This window comes from Euprymna scolopes, chromosome 36, assembly GCF_053919585.1.
Source record: "Euprymna scolopes isolate OS-2025 chromosome 36, ASM5391958v1, whole genome shotgun sequence".
Lineage (NCBI taxonomy): Eukaryota > Metazoa > Mollusca > Cephalopoda > Sepiida > Sepiolidae > Euprymna > Euprymna scolopes.
In genome coordinates, this window is record NC_136517.1 from 74,775,452 (window position 1) to 74,792,872 (window position 17,421).

The 17,421-nt window shown below is 36.1% G+C and overlaps 1 protein-coding gene across 2 annotated transcripts in view; it reads right to left on the reverse strand.

The window, feature by feature from the left end:
* Window positions 1-257: 257 nt before the first annotated feature.
* LOC145260608 (venom allergen 5-like) overlaps window positions 258-17,421 on the reverse strand; it is a 192,226-nt gene continuing 175,062 nt past the window's right edge. For both annotated transcript variants that reach the window (XM_080118904.1, XM_080118903.1), the window contains exons 10-12: window positions 13,954-14,064; window positions 3,704-3,718; window positions 258-814 (exon numbers count right to left, since the gene is read on the reverse strand). In XM_080118904.1, coding sequence (XP_079975030.1) covers window positions 723-814; window positions 3,704-3,718; window positions 13,954-14,064 — 218 coding nt within the window. In that variant the 3' untranslated portion in view covers window positions 258-722. The remainder of the gene's footprint in view (window positions 815-3,703; window positions 3,719-13,953; window positions 14,065-17,421) is intronic.

Below are 17,421 nucleotides of genomic sequence, written 5' to 3' on the forward strand. Positions count from 1 at the left end.
ATGTAGGGGGAAACCCTTTTTACTGAGACAATGCCCCATTTTGGGGGGAAGCTGGTTTTCCCCTACATTAAAAACGACCTTTGGTGAAGGTTTAAAAGCAACGCCATTTTTGCAAGTCATCTTTTTGATTGACTACGTTTTATTTCAATGCTTCACACTTCCGGTCGCATTGTGGAGTAGAAGTAAGACGTCAGGGTTTCTTTCACTTTTTTTTCCGCCTTCGCGTCATGGGTTCAAGCCTGCCTGTCTACTACCACTTTTTTTTTTTGCTCAGCACACACCTCCAAACACCCGGGCAACGCGGGCAGCTAGGCTAGTTTTATATAAATGCAAGATGTGGCAGAAAATGACAGGCAAGAATCTCTTCAACTGTGTTTTATCAGGAGCTTAGTATTAATAGGATTATGGTGATTTTTGGGCTTGGATTCTGCTACCTCTTATATGAATTCAATAACATGCATGGATACCCCAAGCACAGAAGATGTGTGGTAGACTAAGGAAGCCCTGACTCGTGTGCCTATGAAGTGACATGACTGTTTGCAACATTTATATCAAACGCTACTAAGCAATGGCCGGTCTCTTCGATAAGATGGTAATTTAAATATTAAATTAATACAAGCGGTTTCAAGTTTAAAAAAAAATAATAAAAATAAAGAGTTCAGATCACTGAACTTTCTGGTGCGATGAAAACACATTCTTGGAAGATCAATTTTGTTATGTCTTTAAATGCAACCAACAAGAAAGTTCCAGAGCGAGATTAGAGCGATACAGAAAAAGAAGGCAAATCTGGTAGGCGAATGAGTTCCTGCGGCGCCTGAAAAGAGAAACACGATCAGGAATTATGAACAATGTCAAGGCATGCCGTAATGACAAATGTACAGGGTGTCCAAAAGGTCACTGAAGGGTTTTGAATTTAAATAGATTCTTTATTTTTGATTATATTTTTCTGTAATTTTAACACAATCTGACTAAGACATTGGAAAATTAAAGAAAAAATAAAATACAAAACTCAAAAAATCCTCATGGAAAATAATGTCTTAAATGTTGCTCATTTTCAACTTCGCGTATTTGTGCTCTTTCCAAAACATTCATGACAGATTGCAGAATCTCTGGATTGCAATTTAACTCCTTTATTTCCTTCCTGATGTGTTCCTTCAATTCTTGCAGGGTTTGAGGTTTGTTTACATAGACTCTTTCTTTAAGATATGCCCACAAGAAAAGTAAAGTCTTTGAGTCAAAACAATTGACCCCTGATTTTTGGTAAAACAATTTCACAACTTGCATACATTGTTCAATGCTATACTTAGCCATAATTAATTTCCAAATAAAATATCTAATATAGAAAAAAAAAAGACAGATTTTCAACCCTCTAGTAGCTTTTTGGACACCCTGTATCGACAATTACAAGCATAACTCGTGGAAATTCCACGGTAGTTGAAAATTTTAAAACAAATAAAATGAATGAAAGATAAAATAAAACAAATAATGACGAGTTTAAAACTTTCTTTACTAAATTTTTTTAACCTTTTAAGCTAAAAAGAATTAATTTTTTTTTAAAATTACATTTTTTTCAATGAAAATTCAACACGTTTTTTTCTGAATAAAATTTAATATTAATCATAAAGGAACAGACGTCAATTCACTTGTACGTTTGTTTTTTTTTAAAAAGAATCTATAATAAAAAACTTACAGTCTCCTTTCAACAGGACTTAAATTATAAAATAAGATAGCCAATGTGAAACCGCCATGTTTTTTTTTTGAAAATTTTGTGAGAAGAAATTGTTTTAATGATTTTTAACTGATAAAGAACGAATATAAAAGGAGGTAATTCGTTTCTTATTAATTAATTAATGACGAAGGCTTTTTGTGACACTGGACGTCAGACAAGTAAATTAATATTTAGATCTTTAGGGAAACCATTTTATATATATGATCGATATTTTTGATCGATTTATGTTTACATCGTTGTTCTTTATGATTACCAAATGATAACAGATTTTTTACATCTGAATCATTCGAATAAATTATTTAAAAATTTGATTATTTCTCGAGTTCCTCCAAAAATGGAAAATGTGAAATTGTATTAATTCAATCTCATAACACTCACACTTAACATACTTACCTGAAACAAAATTGAATTTTAAGTCAATGGCTGAATCTATCAGGAGCCTGTGGAAATTCCACAGCACTTTAAATCAATCTGTATAATTTATTGTTTAATATCCCTTTTGAGATACGATGTGCCTTCAATAAGTTTCCAGACTTTTTTGTACAGACACTTAAAATTGTTCTAGACTCTTGAAACTTCAGTATGTTATTGCTATACCTCTTATGAGAGGACTGGCCAATTTTTAGGATTTCAAGTGCAAAGAAACAGCTACAGGAACGATATACAATAAGATTTTATTTTAAACTTGGAAAAATGTAACAGAAACGTATGGAATACTTCAGATTGACTTTGGGCCATCTTGCATTAATCAAGCATCAGCTTTTGAGTGGCATAAGAGATTCAAAGAAGGCAGGAAGCCTGTGAGGGATGATGAGGTGTAGGAGGAGTAAGGAAGTCAGAACACCAAAGTTGATTGACCAAATAAAGAATTTCATGGATAAGGATAGTCGTGTATCTATAGAGATAATAAATGCAGTTTAATGTAAGTGTGAGAACTGTACACACAATTATTCACAAGGAATAGAAGATGCAGAATATTTGCACAAAGTTTGTCCCACAGGTGTTTGTCACAGACTATTGGACTAAGATCGGCATCAAGACAGTCACTCAACCTGCCTATAGTCCAGACTTTACTCCGTGTGACTTTTGGTTATTTTTCTAAACTCAAGGATTACGTCATGACTGCATATTTTTATATATTTTTTTTAAATATACAAGTTGCTAGGAAAGATTCGAGAGAACATGGTTGACCCTCGAGTCAAATAATATAACAGTCAGCAAACCGCGGTGATGTGCGTCCTATGTAATCAAATTCACAGTAGAACACTTTCGAAGCATGAGAATGCGATCTTTACGAAGGAATTCTACGGTCTTTTTAGCATTAAACACCAGGCACCGATGTATAAAACAGTAGAATACAAAACAAAAAATAAACGGAAAACAACTGCATGTTAGTAATAACATTTAATAACTCATCCCTCTCCAAATCAATCACAGAATCCTTAATTATTAATCTGCATAACCAAAGTCCCTTTTTATGATTATAAGAAGCCCTAATTGAAAGCCTACCAGAAGCTGGTGACTTGAACAAATTATCTGGTTTGCAGAACTAAATTGCTTATGGAATAGGTAGGCTCTGCCTATCGCCCGGCTTCCACACGCCCTTTTGTCTATTAGTCAGGTTCAAAAATACCATCACATCTTAACTGAGACAACCAGTACTTGGCCTTGCTTCCTGACTAGTGCAGTGAATGCCATTCTTTATTAATTACTTTATTTTTCTCCCATCTCGCAAGTTGACTAGACTTTGGAATTTCCTCCTTGTTTTCTGCTTCCCTGACTGTACTAACATGCAAAATTATAAATGTAATGTGAACAATATCTTGCTGTTCAACTTTCCACAATCCCTTGTTTGACATGATCTTAAATAGCAGTCCATTATAACCAAGTGACAATACGCCTTGTTTTCAGTGGAAAAAAAAAAAAAATTAAAATAAAAACACAAAAGTTAAAGAAAAAAATGAAAACACTTACTGTCATAACCCGCATCTGTAAAAATAATGAAAATAAAAGAAAAGTTTAAATTAAGAAAATTGGTTCATATGAAAGAAGGGGAGATAATCAACACTTTTTCTAAAGTAACAAAATTACTCCAAGAAAAAATATACAAGTTTAATATGTATGAATTTAATCGCCAGTATTGAATAAGAGTATCGTAATGATTAATTACAACGTTGCACGTTGTGTTATCTTACGTTTTATTCTTTTACAATTCCGTATGCAACATTTCATAAGTTAAACAAACGAATGTTAAACGAACCGTTCACACACAATCTTTTCATACTAATGCGTACATGTGCACGTGTGGGGATGCCAGTAAACGATCACGATACAAATTAAATAAAGATCTTTTTATATACGTGCGCGTCGCTGGTATTTCATTCTTTTTTTATTGTCGCCTATCTTGGAAAAATGTAACAGAAAATGCTTGGGCCGTGATCCACTTCATGGCTGTGACCCTTTACTCAACGCAAGACGAACACAATGGATACTTGCTGACGTCTCAAAGGTTTTATTGAGAGGAGAAAGTTTATTCACGAGAGGGAGAGACTAAAGAGTGGCCAAAATTAATTTCTTTCCTGTTCTTCTATTTGGGAATTGAGAGACGCAGACGGAATCATTGAGGTGACATTCATTTAATTTCTCTCTACTTTTTCAGAACGCATGTTGTCCTTTGCGCTTCCGGAGTCACACTGTGCAGAAACTCCACTCCGTCCCCCGAACATGTGATCTAATCTAATTACTCAATCTCTATTGTGTTTAGGAAGCTAACCTTTGAACCCTAGCCTCAATCATACTAGTTGCACGAAGTTCAATTCTGTGCGCCACCAAGCCATGTTTTTAATGTAACCATGGTCGAAATCCACCTCAGGAACACAACCCCCACCCACCACAATATACAACACATAATGCATAAAATTGTATGAATACTTTCATTATTATTTACAAAAAGTCTTTTAGTCTGAGTACAACATGCTTTAAACGTTACATGACAAACTCAAACAGCAGTAGAATTGGTCCTTATAACTATGAAATCTATTATAGAATCTGACGGTACATTTTGAACGAGATATAATACAGAATCTACAGACTCAGTGTACCTGCGTCAGGTTAATAATTTTTTATTCAACTAGTTTTTTGGTACATTTGATAATTATTTCATGTTGTTCCTTACATTTGTCGCCAGGCATACACTTTTTCTCAAAATGATTTCTCGGTACCCACGTTCTATATATTTACCAATAACACTAGTTTTTCTATTATTCATGCATTATTCCCAGTGAACTTTCCCCTGCCACTGAACTCAAGTAATTCCAGTCCACAAAAGATGCGATTGGAAATTGAACAGCTCATGCTTCACTATAGACACCTAACATAGGTTACCTTTACAGAGGGAAACGTTCACCTAGCATTTGGGTAAAATGCTTTTCTGTATAAATGATTCAATTCGTTCAAAAGTATCACAAAGAAAATAAATGTCATTTAAAATCTATATCTAGAAAAGTGAAATTGTCTGTATGTGTGTGTCTGTATGTGTACATTTTCCTACCAGTCTACAGACTCGAGATTTGACATAAGGAGTATTGAGATTTTGAAAAATCTTTTTAATCGGTTTTCGGACAGAAATTTGGTTGTCAAGGGGTCAAAGTTCAACGATTTGACCTTTGAAAACTTTACCAAACTCTTCCGCCAATTTTGGGGTTAAACACTTAAAATCTTAGATGTAAGTTACTTACACAGGGATCAAACTTTTTAATTTTATTTGAGCCCAAAACAATAAATATTAAGGGGTCAAAATTGGGGTCAAAGTTAAAAAAAATTGATCTCTGCGGCCTACCAAATTACTCAGCCAATTTTTGGTCTAAACATTTGACATTTTACATAAAGTGTATTCAGACATAGATCAAGCTCTTTAATCGGTTTTTGGCCGAAAATTTTGCTGCCAAGGGATCAAAGTTCAAAAGATTTGACCTTTGCAGTCTCTAGCAAACTATTGAGCCAAATTTGGGTGTAAATATTTGAAATTTTACATAAAGGGTATTCAGACATGCAGCAAGCTTTTTAATCAGTTTTGGGGCGAAATTTGTCTGCTAAGAGGTCAAAGTTTACAGAGTTGACCATTGCAGACTCTACCAAACTCCTCCGCCAATTTTGGGTCTACACACTTGAAATTTTAGATGTAGATTACCTGAACAGGAGTCAAACTTTTAAATATATATATATTTTTAAAACTTTTATATATATATATATATATATATATACATATACATATACACAAAGTTATGAACAGTACATAGGGCGCGAGCAAAAGTGGGGATGAACTGCTAGCAAGCTATGAATTCCATCATTAGCAGGGACTGGCTCAGTGGTAGTATTTCCAGCTTAAGATTTGGTGGTTTCAGTTTCGAATCTCACTAAGTTACGCCATGCAAAATATCATTTATCTTTAGACAAACATATCTATCATACTAGAATTGTCCATAAGGATAAAGTACTTGGTAACATTCAGTTGCAAAGTTACATTTTTCTGAAGGTTGAAGGTTCATGGGCGACATTAAAGATACAATTGCAAATTACTTAAGACTAGTACCAGGTCATGGCTGATGGAACGAGAGCATACTAACCCCGTGAAGGATTTTGTTCGAAATGTTGTGCAGATTCTGGTGTTCAACAAGATACAACTGAAGGTCAGAGGTTACATCGACCAAAACATTGTTCAAATAAACCTCAAGGTAAAAACAGAAGTCTGAAGAATCTAAATGATACATATAGACGAAAGTGTTTCGTCTTTTAAAGATTCATCAGTTTAGATTCAAACATTTGGCTTACCTACCAACTGTCTCGAACTTACAACCCTGACTCTTGTAAGCAAATGTTATTAACCACTTGGCTACCAGGCCAGTTGTGCGATTGAGACGTCTAAATACGGTTTTATTACAAACTTATCTATAATTATATCTAAAGTGTTCAACGAAGGGGAGAGAACTATAGCATTACTTTCAGGATGATACTATCTTTAGTTAAAGTCTAATTTTGGTACGTGACGACACTATTTGTTCTAGAGAACCCATCTATCTGTTTATTCTCTACAACACACAAATGTATATAAATGGATCACGATTGATCCACTCATCAGTAAATGCAATTAGCACAAATTGCTGTTTATTGAAATAAAATAAATCGTTTATTTTATTTCAATATTTGCGTTCGTATACGAGTCAAAATATATTCATTAATATTTTACAGACCTTATGCAGGATGGTAAAAAAAAATTTTGTTTTTCATCCTAAAGTTGTGCTTTACATTATTTTTCCATATTTTTTAGACAGCAAGTCTGGGAGATTCTTTTGACACCAATATGGTTCCAACTAATCGCTATAACAAGCAGCAACGGATTGAAATAATTGAGGCGTACTTTCCTGATACAACAGCAATGCGGGAAATATTTTGGCAGGAATGATATACTCGATAGAAGGACAATTCAATGATGGGTGGCCAAGTTTTAGGATACAGGAACTGTGGCAAAGCCAACAAAGACCATAATGTTCAACATTGTTCAGCCATAATTCCTGACAATCTCCATTTTTTATGACATATCTCAAAAAAAAAAAAAATAAATAAATACTCCGTCTATCACAAGAAACTGTCATTTCGAGAAAATCAGTTTTGAACGTCCGCTTGGTGACCTTAATCCCTTTCCTTTTTTTTTTTTTACAGGGGGGGGGGTCACCACTTATCAAGGCCCAGGAGCCACTTGAGGATAAAGCTTATTGTGTGTACAGTAATCACTGGGATAGTAGCATAGTAATAGTTAGTATTGGGGATTTGATAAAGTGTCATTACTTAAGGGGGCGGTTCATCAGGAATTTGTTTGTGTTGGACTTGAAGACATCGAAGTTGAATTTGGGCGGGGGGGGGGGAACAGGCAAGCGGCAGAAAGTTCCACAGCTGTGCAGTTCTAAGAAAGAAGCTTTGTTCATGGAATTTGTTTTGATTTAGGCACGAATAAAGAGTGGGGAAAATTATTGAAAGTGGTTGCAGCTAGTCGGGTATTTTTCGTGAAAGATTGGCGAGGGGGAACCAGAGAATGAAGCTCAGACGAGCACTTGCCATGGAAATGACGATAAAACAGAGACAGGCTCGCAACGTCTCTTCTGTGGGAGAGAGAGGCTGCAGGGAAGAGAAAAGGGCATCCCCCACCAAGCCACAAAGTTTATTTTGTACTCTGTCAAGGCAGGATAGACTTTTTAGCAGCTCCTTCCCAAATGTGGCAGCAGTACTCCATCTTTGAATGTACTTGGCTCTTATACAGATAGAGAATTGCATCATTAGTGAGATATCTTCAGGAGCGGTAGAAGGATCCCACCATTTTCCCAGCGACCTTGGCCACAGACTTGATGTATGTGTTCCATTTCAGATCAGGAGTAAAGGTCAAACCCAGAAGCTTATCAAAACATGGAGCCTCCCCTAGACGAGAGCCATTCATTTCAATCGGTGCCAGATGGGGATCAGAGGGTTTATGATGTAATGATAGGAGCTTGGTCTTAGATGCATTAAAGGTAACCAGCCACCTCTTCCCCCACCGAACCACGCGCTCAAGATCTGAGGAGAGAGAATCAGAGAGAACATTGTCATTTATGGCCTTTGATGTGTTGCCATAGATAGTCGTGTCATCAGCATAGATGTCAACGAATGATTTTAGTATGTGTTTTGGGAGATCATTGATGTAGATCAAGAAGAGAGTTGGGCCCAGGATGGACCCCCGAGGGATTCCAGCATTAATACTGTGGGCCTCTGATTTCTATCCATCAACCACTACTCTTATGAGCCTGCCCTAGAAATGAAGCCTTTGTCGAGAGATTCGCTAATTCTATGTAATATAACTGTTAGCACATCTGCTGTAGATCTAGCAGAACGGAAGCCATATTGCATGTCACTAAGGTTATTTCTGCTGCGGTGGTTGACTACTTCTCTATTTAATATGGATTCCAGCAACTTATGACACTCAGGAGACTTATTGGTCTGTATTGAGAGGGAGATGACTTATCACCTGAATTCTTAAATACAGGGCATACTGATGAGGTTTTCCAGGGTGTTGGAAAGCACTTCTTAAGGCAATGCTTAAACAGTTTGGTAAGTATGGAGGCAAGTTCTGGTTGTAGCTTTTTTAATACTATAATTGGAATACCGTCAGGGCCAGTTGCTTTACTGGAATCAAGGTTCTTGATTAGCTTGGTGACCTCACGCACAGATATTTGTATGTTACCTAGCGCATTGTGTGTTGTAGGATGAAATACGGGGAGTTGGACTTCGTCGCATAGGGTAGAATTAGCTGCAAAGTTCTTGACAAATATTTTGGCCTTGTCGGTTGCTGACGAAATGACCTCTGGACCATTGATAATGGCTGGGATAGGATGTACGCTTCTGTTCAGGATCCTATTTGTTATTTGCCAAAATTGGTGGTAACCAAGCCGCTGGTCAGCTACTTTGGATTTAATGGACTGAGCATATAGCTCTCTTGCATTTTTTATTACTCTTTTACAGTGGTTGCTGGCGGTCCTGAAAGCAGCTTTAGTCTCATTGCATCTATTACGTTGGTAGCTATGGAAAAAGTGATTTCTGTGCGATGGCAGCAGCACGTTCAGGGGAGAACCATGGCTGGCTGTTAGGTTTCTGATGGAATTTTTTGGATGGTATGAATTGGTCTATGCCAACAAGTAACCATTCGGTCAGGTCTGATACTATAGAGGACACATCCTTTTTAAACATGGAATGGTAGATCAGATATGAATGTACGGAAGCTATCCCAGTCAGCCATAGAGTATCGGTATACAGTCAGATGGAGAGGTACATCTGTAGACTTATTATATTTCATTTTTATCTTAACTGATACAACAGAGTGGTCGGAGGATCCCAGAGGAGAGAGGATGAGTATAGCTCTGGGGAAGTGGAGAGAAAAGGTCTAGAAGGCTTGTGTACTGACCGGTAGCATCGGGCACATGGGTGGGCTCGCGAACAATCTGAGTGAGGTCATAAGCAATGGCAAAGTCATGACAGAACCTCCCCTCGTCATCTGTCTTATTTGAGTGGGTCAGCCATTCCACATTGTGGACGTTGAAGTCACCGCAAATGTGAATGTTAGCCACGGGATGAGCAGACATGATGTGGTCAATTTTCTGATATACTCTTAAAGATAGTAACTCCGCTGTTGTGGGGGCGGTAGATGGCAAATATAAATGCGGTGGTGTAAGCAAGTGCAACCTGGAAGCACATACAAGGTAAATTAGGGTCTTCTCTGGAGATATCCCTGCCACACGTGAAGCCATCTTTAATGTAGGCACATATTCCATGCCCATGGCCATCTGGGGGGGGGGTCAGATTTAGATGCTAAGTTAGAGTATCCATTAATTAAGAATTCATCTAGGGAAGTGGTCGACCCTATTCCAGTTTTGCTTAGAAAAAATATGTCTGGTTTTGTCTCCTGTAATTGGGGTTCAACCTCTGGAAGGTTGGAACGTAGACCCCTGACGTTGGAGAAGGAGACATGGTAGTAGGAGTATACGTTGGAGGATAGAGTTCTAGGTTTATTCGTGTTTTTTTTTTTTGAGATATTTAATTTTGAGGATTTTGGGATTTGTGGAACAGGTCAGCATACTCGGTTAGAGCAGTACAGAGAGGGAAAGTAAGAGAGAAAAGATGGGAAGATTTTTTTTTTGTAGCGCATGATAAGGTAAAGCTGTAACAATTACCCACTAGTATGGCATCGAGAGGCCCCACCAGAGACTACTGCATGGTCCAGAATCCACTCACCAAATGGCAATACAGCAGCCCCAGTACTTTGCACCCACTGATAGGACAGCCTCCTTAGTGGTTAATCCAAGGTTCGGGTCCCTGACTATCAGGCGGTTAACATCAGCCCAGATGAAAACGTTCACCTCCAGCACCCTTACTAGTGACATGGCCGCAAGGATAGACATAAAGACTGAAAATTTCCGGCATCTCAGACTACTGTTCACGAAGTACTACCGCCCTGGGAAGCAGCTTTTTTTTCACCCTTTGTCAGAAACATCAGTCATTGTAAATGAGGACTGGGGGACAAAAAAGGAGAAGCGAGAGTTACTGGAGCTGCCGATAACCCATCCACTGCATTATCTACTCTCCATTAAAAAAAAAAAAAGATAGGTAAGAGGGACTTATATCTAATTAGTATAAATCCTTTGCCCCATTCCCAGTTTAGGATAGTACTTGAAGATAGTTTCCCCTCCCATGTTAATCCGTGGAAGTTTTTTTTTTTTTGTGTTGCTAGAATGTTCGAGCTTCACCTTATAATCAAGTTCCAATAATGGAAATTGTGAAGGCGGCTTATGTTTTTGGGATTGGAGAATCTTATTTAAGGACTGGTTTTGGGTAGTGCAATAAAGTGAAACAAGACACATTTTGTGAACATATCAATGGATTGGATATAACACTGGCTTGTTGAATTTGATTTTCTTTTTTCGTGAGGAGGCTCACTATCACTTCCGTGGGTACATCACCGAGCAGAACATGTGTTCTGGGCTCAGACTCAGTCCTATGAACATATCCATCACCATCTTATTCAATTTGATTCTAGTTGCAGCATTTATCCGTCAAAGAGGCGTATGGATAGATCATATTGTTAACTATTACGGATATACGATTGATAAGGTTTCAATTTTAATCAGATTCGAAGGATACAATCTTCCATCATTCAGCTACAGTTTGGTGCATGTTTAAAAAAAAAATCTCCCCCGGGAAAAATTTTAGATAAAAAAAAAAAATAAAAAAATAAAAAAAAATAAGGCGTTTTATTGGCGGTCCTATTTGGTTTTTATTAATTGGGGGGGGGGGGTCTAACATCAAGATTTGTCCCGGGCAGTACCTGTTTTTCCTGCACACCACTGATTTTGTGCATTAATCTGTCGGTTTAAAACTGATTAAAATTGAGAATAAAATTACAATTCGTGAGAGCTGACAGGCAAACATCTTTGTAAGAAAAGATAAAACGTAAGCAATTTATTTGAATAATCGCCGCATGAATGAGAGCGGGTCCATTAAGGTTAGCAAACATTAAATATTAGCATAGATTGCAGGTTTAAAAAAAAAAAAAAAAAAAAAAAAAAGGGGAGATCCGACGTTGCCCGAGATTGAATGATAGCAAAGCTTCTTTCTTAGAACAGAACGCCAGTGGAACTCTCTGCCGCTTGCCTGTTTCCCACCTGACTACAACTTGGACGTCTTCAAGTCCAACATAAGCAAACTGACAAACCGCCCCCTTTAAGTAAGACACTATCAAAACCCCCAATACTAATGATTACTACAATACTATCTCATTGATTACTGTACACGCAATAACTCTTATCCCTGAGTGACCCCCATGTAAAAAAAATCAACGAATATTTCACAATCCCATATTTTTATTCTAATCAAAATCGATGAAATCGCCCATTTTTCAATGAAATCGATTGATTGCCTGCTCCCGTTGGGGACCCATCGCGGTGAACTGGGAGAAAGTTTCACATACCTCTCTGCAATGACTTAATCCACAATACATTGTAGTCTACATTGTAGAGAACCTACTGTTGATTTTATAAAATTATTTTATATATATAATGGCTTGAATTAAAGTTTAAAATGCAAAAGTCAATCATACTTCAATTGTGCTCAAAACAGAACCATTAATTTCGAATGCGCCCCTATCATATCAAAGCATCTACTGTTTATTTTAGCGGTCGGGCCATTCGGCTTTTGTGGTAATAAAACTTCTCAAATGCACTTGTGAGGTTAGGCTGTGTAAGGTGTTAACTTTGGTCAAAATCGCTTGTTACTTTCATAGGATTTTTTTCAATCATCGATACTTATCGGAAGCATTCCGATACGAAACCTAAGTGCATTATTCTTTGGAATTTATATTAGCGGGACTCATTCATATGTAATATATATGTTGGTATTCTGTAGATGTTCAGTGTAAATGGAGACGCTCTGATATTATTGTAGCTTTTTTGTTAAAACTGCAAAAGTATTTATACAAGCTAGCACGAACGCCCTGCAAAGCCCGTCGTAAAGTATGCTTAAATATGATATTTTCATTCTTGCAGATTTCGTGTATATTATTATAGAATTAATGTTCTATCGATTTTTAAATATTATAAAGTTGCGATTAAAAAAAAAAAAAAAGAATGATTATATATATATATATATATATATATATATATATTACTATAAATTCGGTTTTCTTTTGTGTGTATCGATATTCATATTAAAAATCCTCTTTTCTATTTATTTAAAAAGAATATACAATTTTCTTATACTTTGGTTGTGGAATTGCATTCACTGGCAAAAGATCTAGCTAATTTGCATATTCTTTTAAACATTCATTTTAATTAATTCCCTATTAGTTGCTTTGGTTTTTTAATGGGATAATCATCTTGTTAACTATTACCTGTAATTATATTCATGCAGATATTCTACATGATTTATACTTGCATAATATTTGCGAAAAAGTTTATAGTAAACACAAAATTGTTTTCATATATATTTATGTATACGTATATATGTTTGTTTAAAAAATCTATCTATAAAAGTGAACGTCTATGTGTCTGTCTGTGTGTGTGCAATAAATCTGTCAGACTAGAAATTTGATATACAGGGTACTAAGATTTGATAAAATCTATGTGATCGGTTTTCGGCCAAAAATTTTCCTGTTAGGGGGTCACAGTTCAACGATTTGACTTTTGAGAACTCCGCCAATTTTGGGTCTAAACACTTGAAATTTTAGATATAGATTCCTTGGACATGGATCTAACTTAACTTGATTTGAGCCCAAAACAATAAATGTTAAGGGGTCATAATAGGGGTCAAAGTTAAAAATACTGACCGTTTTTTTTTGTTTTTTTTTGCTCAGCATACACCTCCAAACAGCCGGGCAACGCCGGGCATGTGTCCATATGACTTTGGTGCATTAGCTTGAATTAAAACCGAAATAAAAACTTAAGTTCCTTCAGCCATAATCGAAACAGAACTTATGCAGAATTTTTGGTAAAATTATGACAAGAAATGGAAGTACATAATTAAACGACCCGGATGTAAGCATGACACGCAGAAGAACACACACGCTATCGTATTAATATATAGATAATATCGTATTAATATATAGATAATACATACTCCAAGTGATAATTATTGGTTTTGTAATTCATACTCACATGGGCAAATATTACACAACCACGGGCAACTGTCAGGAACGTTGCTGTAGACAGAGCATAAACTTTTTCTCATGTTGCAAAATGAAGCATCATGTGTTCCCGAACAATTCACTGAAATAAAAATTTATGTTGAATGGAATGAAAGTAAAGAATTGGTTGAATTATAAAAGATCGGAAGAAAATGGAAATATGTTGTCAAGATTTAGATTCGAGTATTTCAAATTGAAACAGAAATGAAAAGAAAGCGAAAAGACGAGAGACTAAAGCAGACAAAGAAAAATGAAAAATGCCTGAGCAAAAACGAAAAGATGAGAAAGTAAAAAGAAAAAGGGAAAAAGAAAACAAAGAGACAGAGTCGAAGAAAAATTAGAAACAAGGCCAAAAAAACAAGGCAAAAAACAAAAAAAACGAAAAATGAAAAGACAAAAACGAAAACGTGAAAAACGAAAGGTGAAACGGAAAGAAAAAAATTGGAGGGTACAAAAATAAGGAAAAAAAATAAGGAAAAATAAAAAGCTGAAACAGAAAACGATGTGAAAAAGCTGAAAAAACCCTAAAAAACAAAAAGAACGACAAAAAAAAACAAAAAACAAAAAGACGAAGATGTAAAGGCGGAACGATTAAAAAGACAACGAAAAAGTGGAAAAAAAAAAAAAAAAGAACGGGCAAAAGAGAAAGCGAAGAGGTAACAGGGAAAACGAAAGTATAACGAAAATGAAAAGACGAAAATGAAAAGATTAAAATGAAAAGATTAAAATGAAAAGATTAAAATGAAAAGACGAAAATGAAAAGACGAAAATGAAAAGACGAAAATGAAAAGACGAAAATGAAAAGACGAAAATGAAAAGACGAAAATGAAAAGACAAAAATGAAAAGACAAAAACGAAAAGACGAAAATGAAAAGACAAAAACGAAAAGACGAAAACGAAAAGACGAAAACGAAAAGACGAAAATGAAAAGATTAAAATGAAAAGATTAAAATGAAAAGATTAAAATGAAAAGACGAAAATGAAAAGATTAAAATGAAAAGACGAAAATGAAAAGATTAAAATGAAAAGACGAAAATGAAAAGATTAAAATGGAAAGGCGAAAAAGAAACGCAAAGTCGAAAAGTAAAATTTACAAGAAAAAGCGAAAATGAAAAAGACAAATAATAAAATTAAAACAAAGAAAAAATTCAGAAACGTCAAAGAAAAGCAAATATACAAAAAGAATATCGAAAAAAAAAAATATCAAGACGGACAAAGACAAAAAAGAAAGTGTTTATTTAGCTTTCTTTTTCATTTTCCGTTAATTTTTTTTATTAGATTTCATTGGGACTCATCTAAAATCAATATCTGTATTCAGAACATTCCAAACACCGATTGCTAATTTATTTCTGAATTTTAGAGAAAAATTAAACACATAATAAAATGAATCTCAAATATTCCCACAATAGAACATGATAATCTTCTCTATATATATATATAAAAGGCAAAATGTGTGTGACCATTTCGTGTATGTCTTCGAAAGGCTTTTCGAGCACACGCTCCCGGGTTCGTTACTATCGCTTACAACTGTTTATATGGGTCCTATATCATAATATGTAGGATTTGGGAACGCGGGTCGTCTCTAGATTTATTTACGTCGACTTTTATGAGATTCGCGCTATTTCGCTTTGTGCCCGGTTTGTCCTGCATTTTAGTATAAATACAGTGAAAAATGTTGGGTTCTCGGCTTTCGCTCTGCTTTACCCTCCCTTCCTACCATCATCTGGGGAAAGTGAAAACTAAAAATAATGATCCCGCGATGACCTCATTTAGCGTCGTCCTGTCAATCAAACCTTTTAGCTTTATAAACTTTAACTTAACGTTAATCAATTACTCTCACTCGTGGTCGAGACCGTTAAGTATTGGCATTGGTTACCACCTCCGCGTCAAAGCTTCCGGGTTCAATCCCTTCTCCCGACCAAACGTTTTTTTTTATTACTTCGCTTATTCTTTAGTTTACCCCTCCATACACAGGTTTATTTATGCCATTTTTTTCCGTTTTTTTTTACATCGTCTTTTTTATAATATTTAAGCAGGATTATTAATTACCCCCCCTCCATACGCACACCTACAAACACCCGGGCAACGCCGGGTACCCCCCGCTAGTCTTCTTCTTCTATATATATAACAGGCAAAATGTGTGTGACCATTTCGTGTATGTCTTCAAAAGGCTTTTCTTGCACACGATCCCGGGGTCGTTACTATCGCTTAAAACTGTGTATATAGGTTCTAGATAATAATATGTAGGATTTGGGAACGCATGTAGCTTATAGATGTATTTACGTTGACTTTTACAAAATTATTGCTATTTTGGCTTCTCGCGTGTTGATTGGGCTTTTTAGTATAAATAAACTGAAACTAAACTCAAACGGACGTTCTCGGCATTGCGCCGGGAAAAACGTCCAGCGTGACTATTTGACCTTAATTAGCTTTTAGCGCACGCCTGTTTTTATAGTTAAATAAATAATTTCAAACCTGTTTAACGTTGTCGCCGTGGCTTAAGGGTTAATGTAGCACGTTTTTTTTTTTTTTTTCACACATTGATTTCCAATTCACTCAAGGGTTCGATTCTCATACTCACCTACCAAAACATTTTTATTATTATTTAACCCCCCCCCCTCCGGAGTTTTGATTTACCTCAAGACACCCGGGCATCGCCGGATACTCCTCGCTAGTCTATAATATAAATCTCACCTGTCTGTCTGTCTGTATGTATGTATGTATGTATGTATGCCAAAAACTTTCGACAGAGGCGAGAGATTTTCACGAGATTGGTATCATTTTGAAGCTCGACCCTTCCGACGACAAATATCGAAAAATTGGACCAAAACATTAATTTCTTCGCCCTTAACTGGGCAGTTTTCTACAGAGAGGGTCGTTTTTTTCGCTGACATTTTTTGCAAGTCATTCAACCTCTCGCCCACGACGTCGCATAAAAGGCGTTATTTCGACCGCCCGTTACGTCACAACTGCGGTCCGCACATTAGTAAGACCGTTTTTTTTTTCTCCTGTTTTTCCTCTGTCGCGTTACGGTTTTGAGCCTGCTTGCTACTATTTTTTTTTTTTTTGCTCAACCAACACCCTTACACACACCTCCACTTTCTTTTCCGCTTTTGCGTCACGGGTTCGAGCTTGCCTGCCTACTACAACTTTTTTTTGCTCAACACACCTCAAAACAGTCGGGCAACGCCGGGCATCCAGGCTAGTAATTAATAAAAGTTGTATTTTGGCTTGCACTTAAAAAAAAAAAAAAAAAAAAAAAAACTGACTAAAAAAAAAAAATCTATTACAAATGATACTTTATGAACATTTTAGAAGGCTTCATCTACAAATCAGAAAGTGCATTCGCTAAGGGATCAAATCCCTTAAATTACACACCCTGTTGGTATTTAATTGCTTCTCCATGGGAGCGATATGTGACAAAAGGTCGTTTTAAATA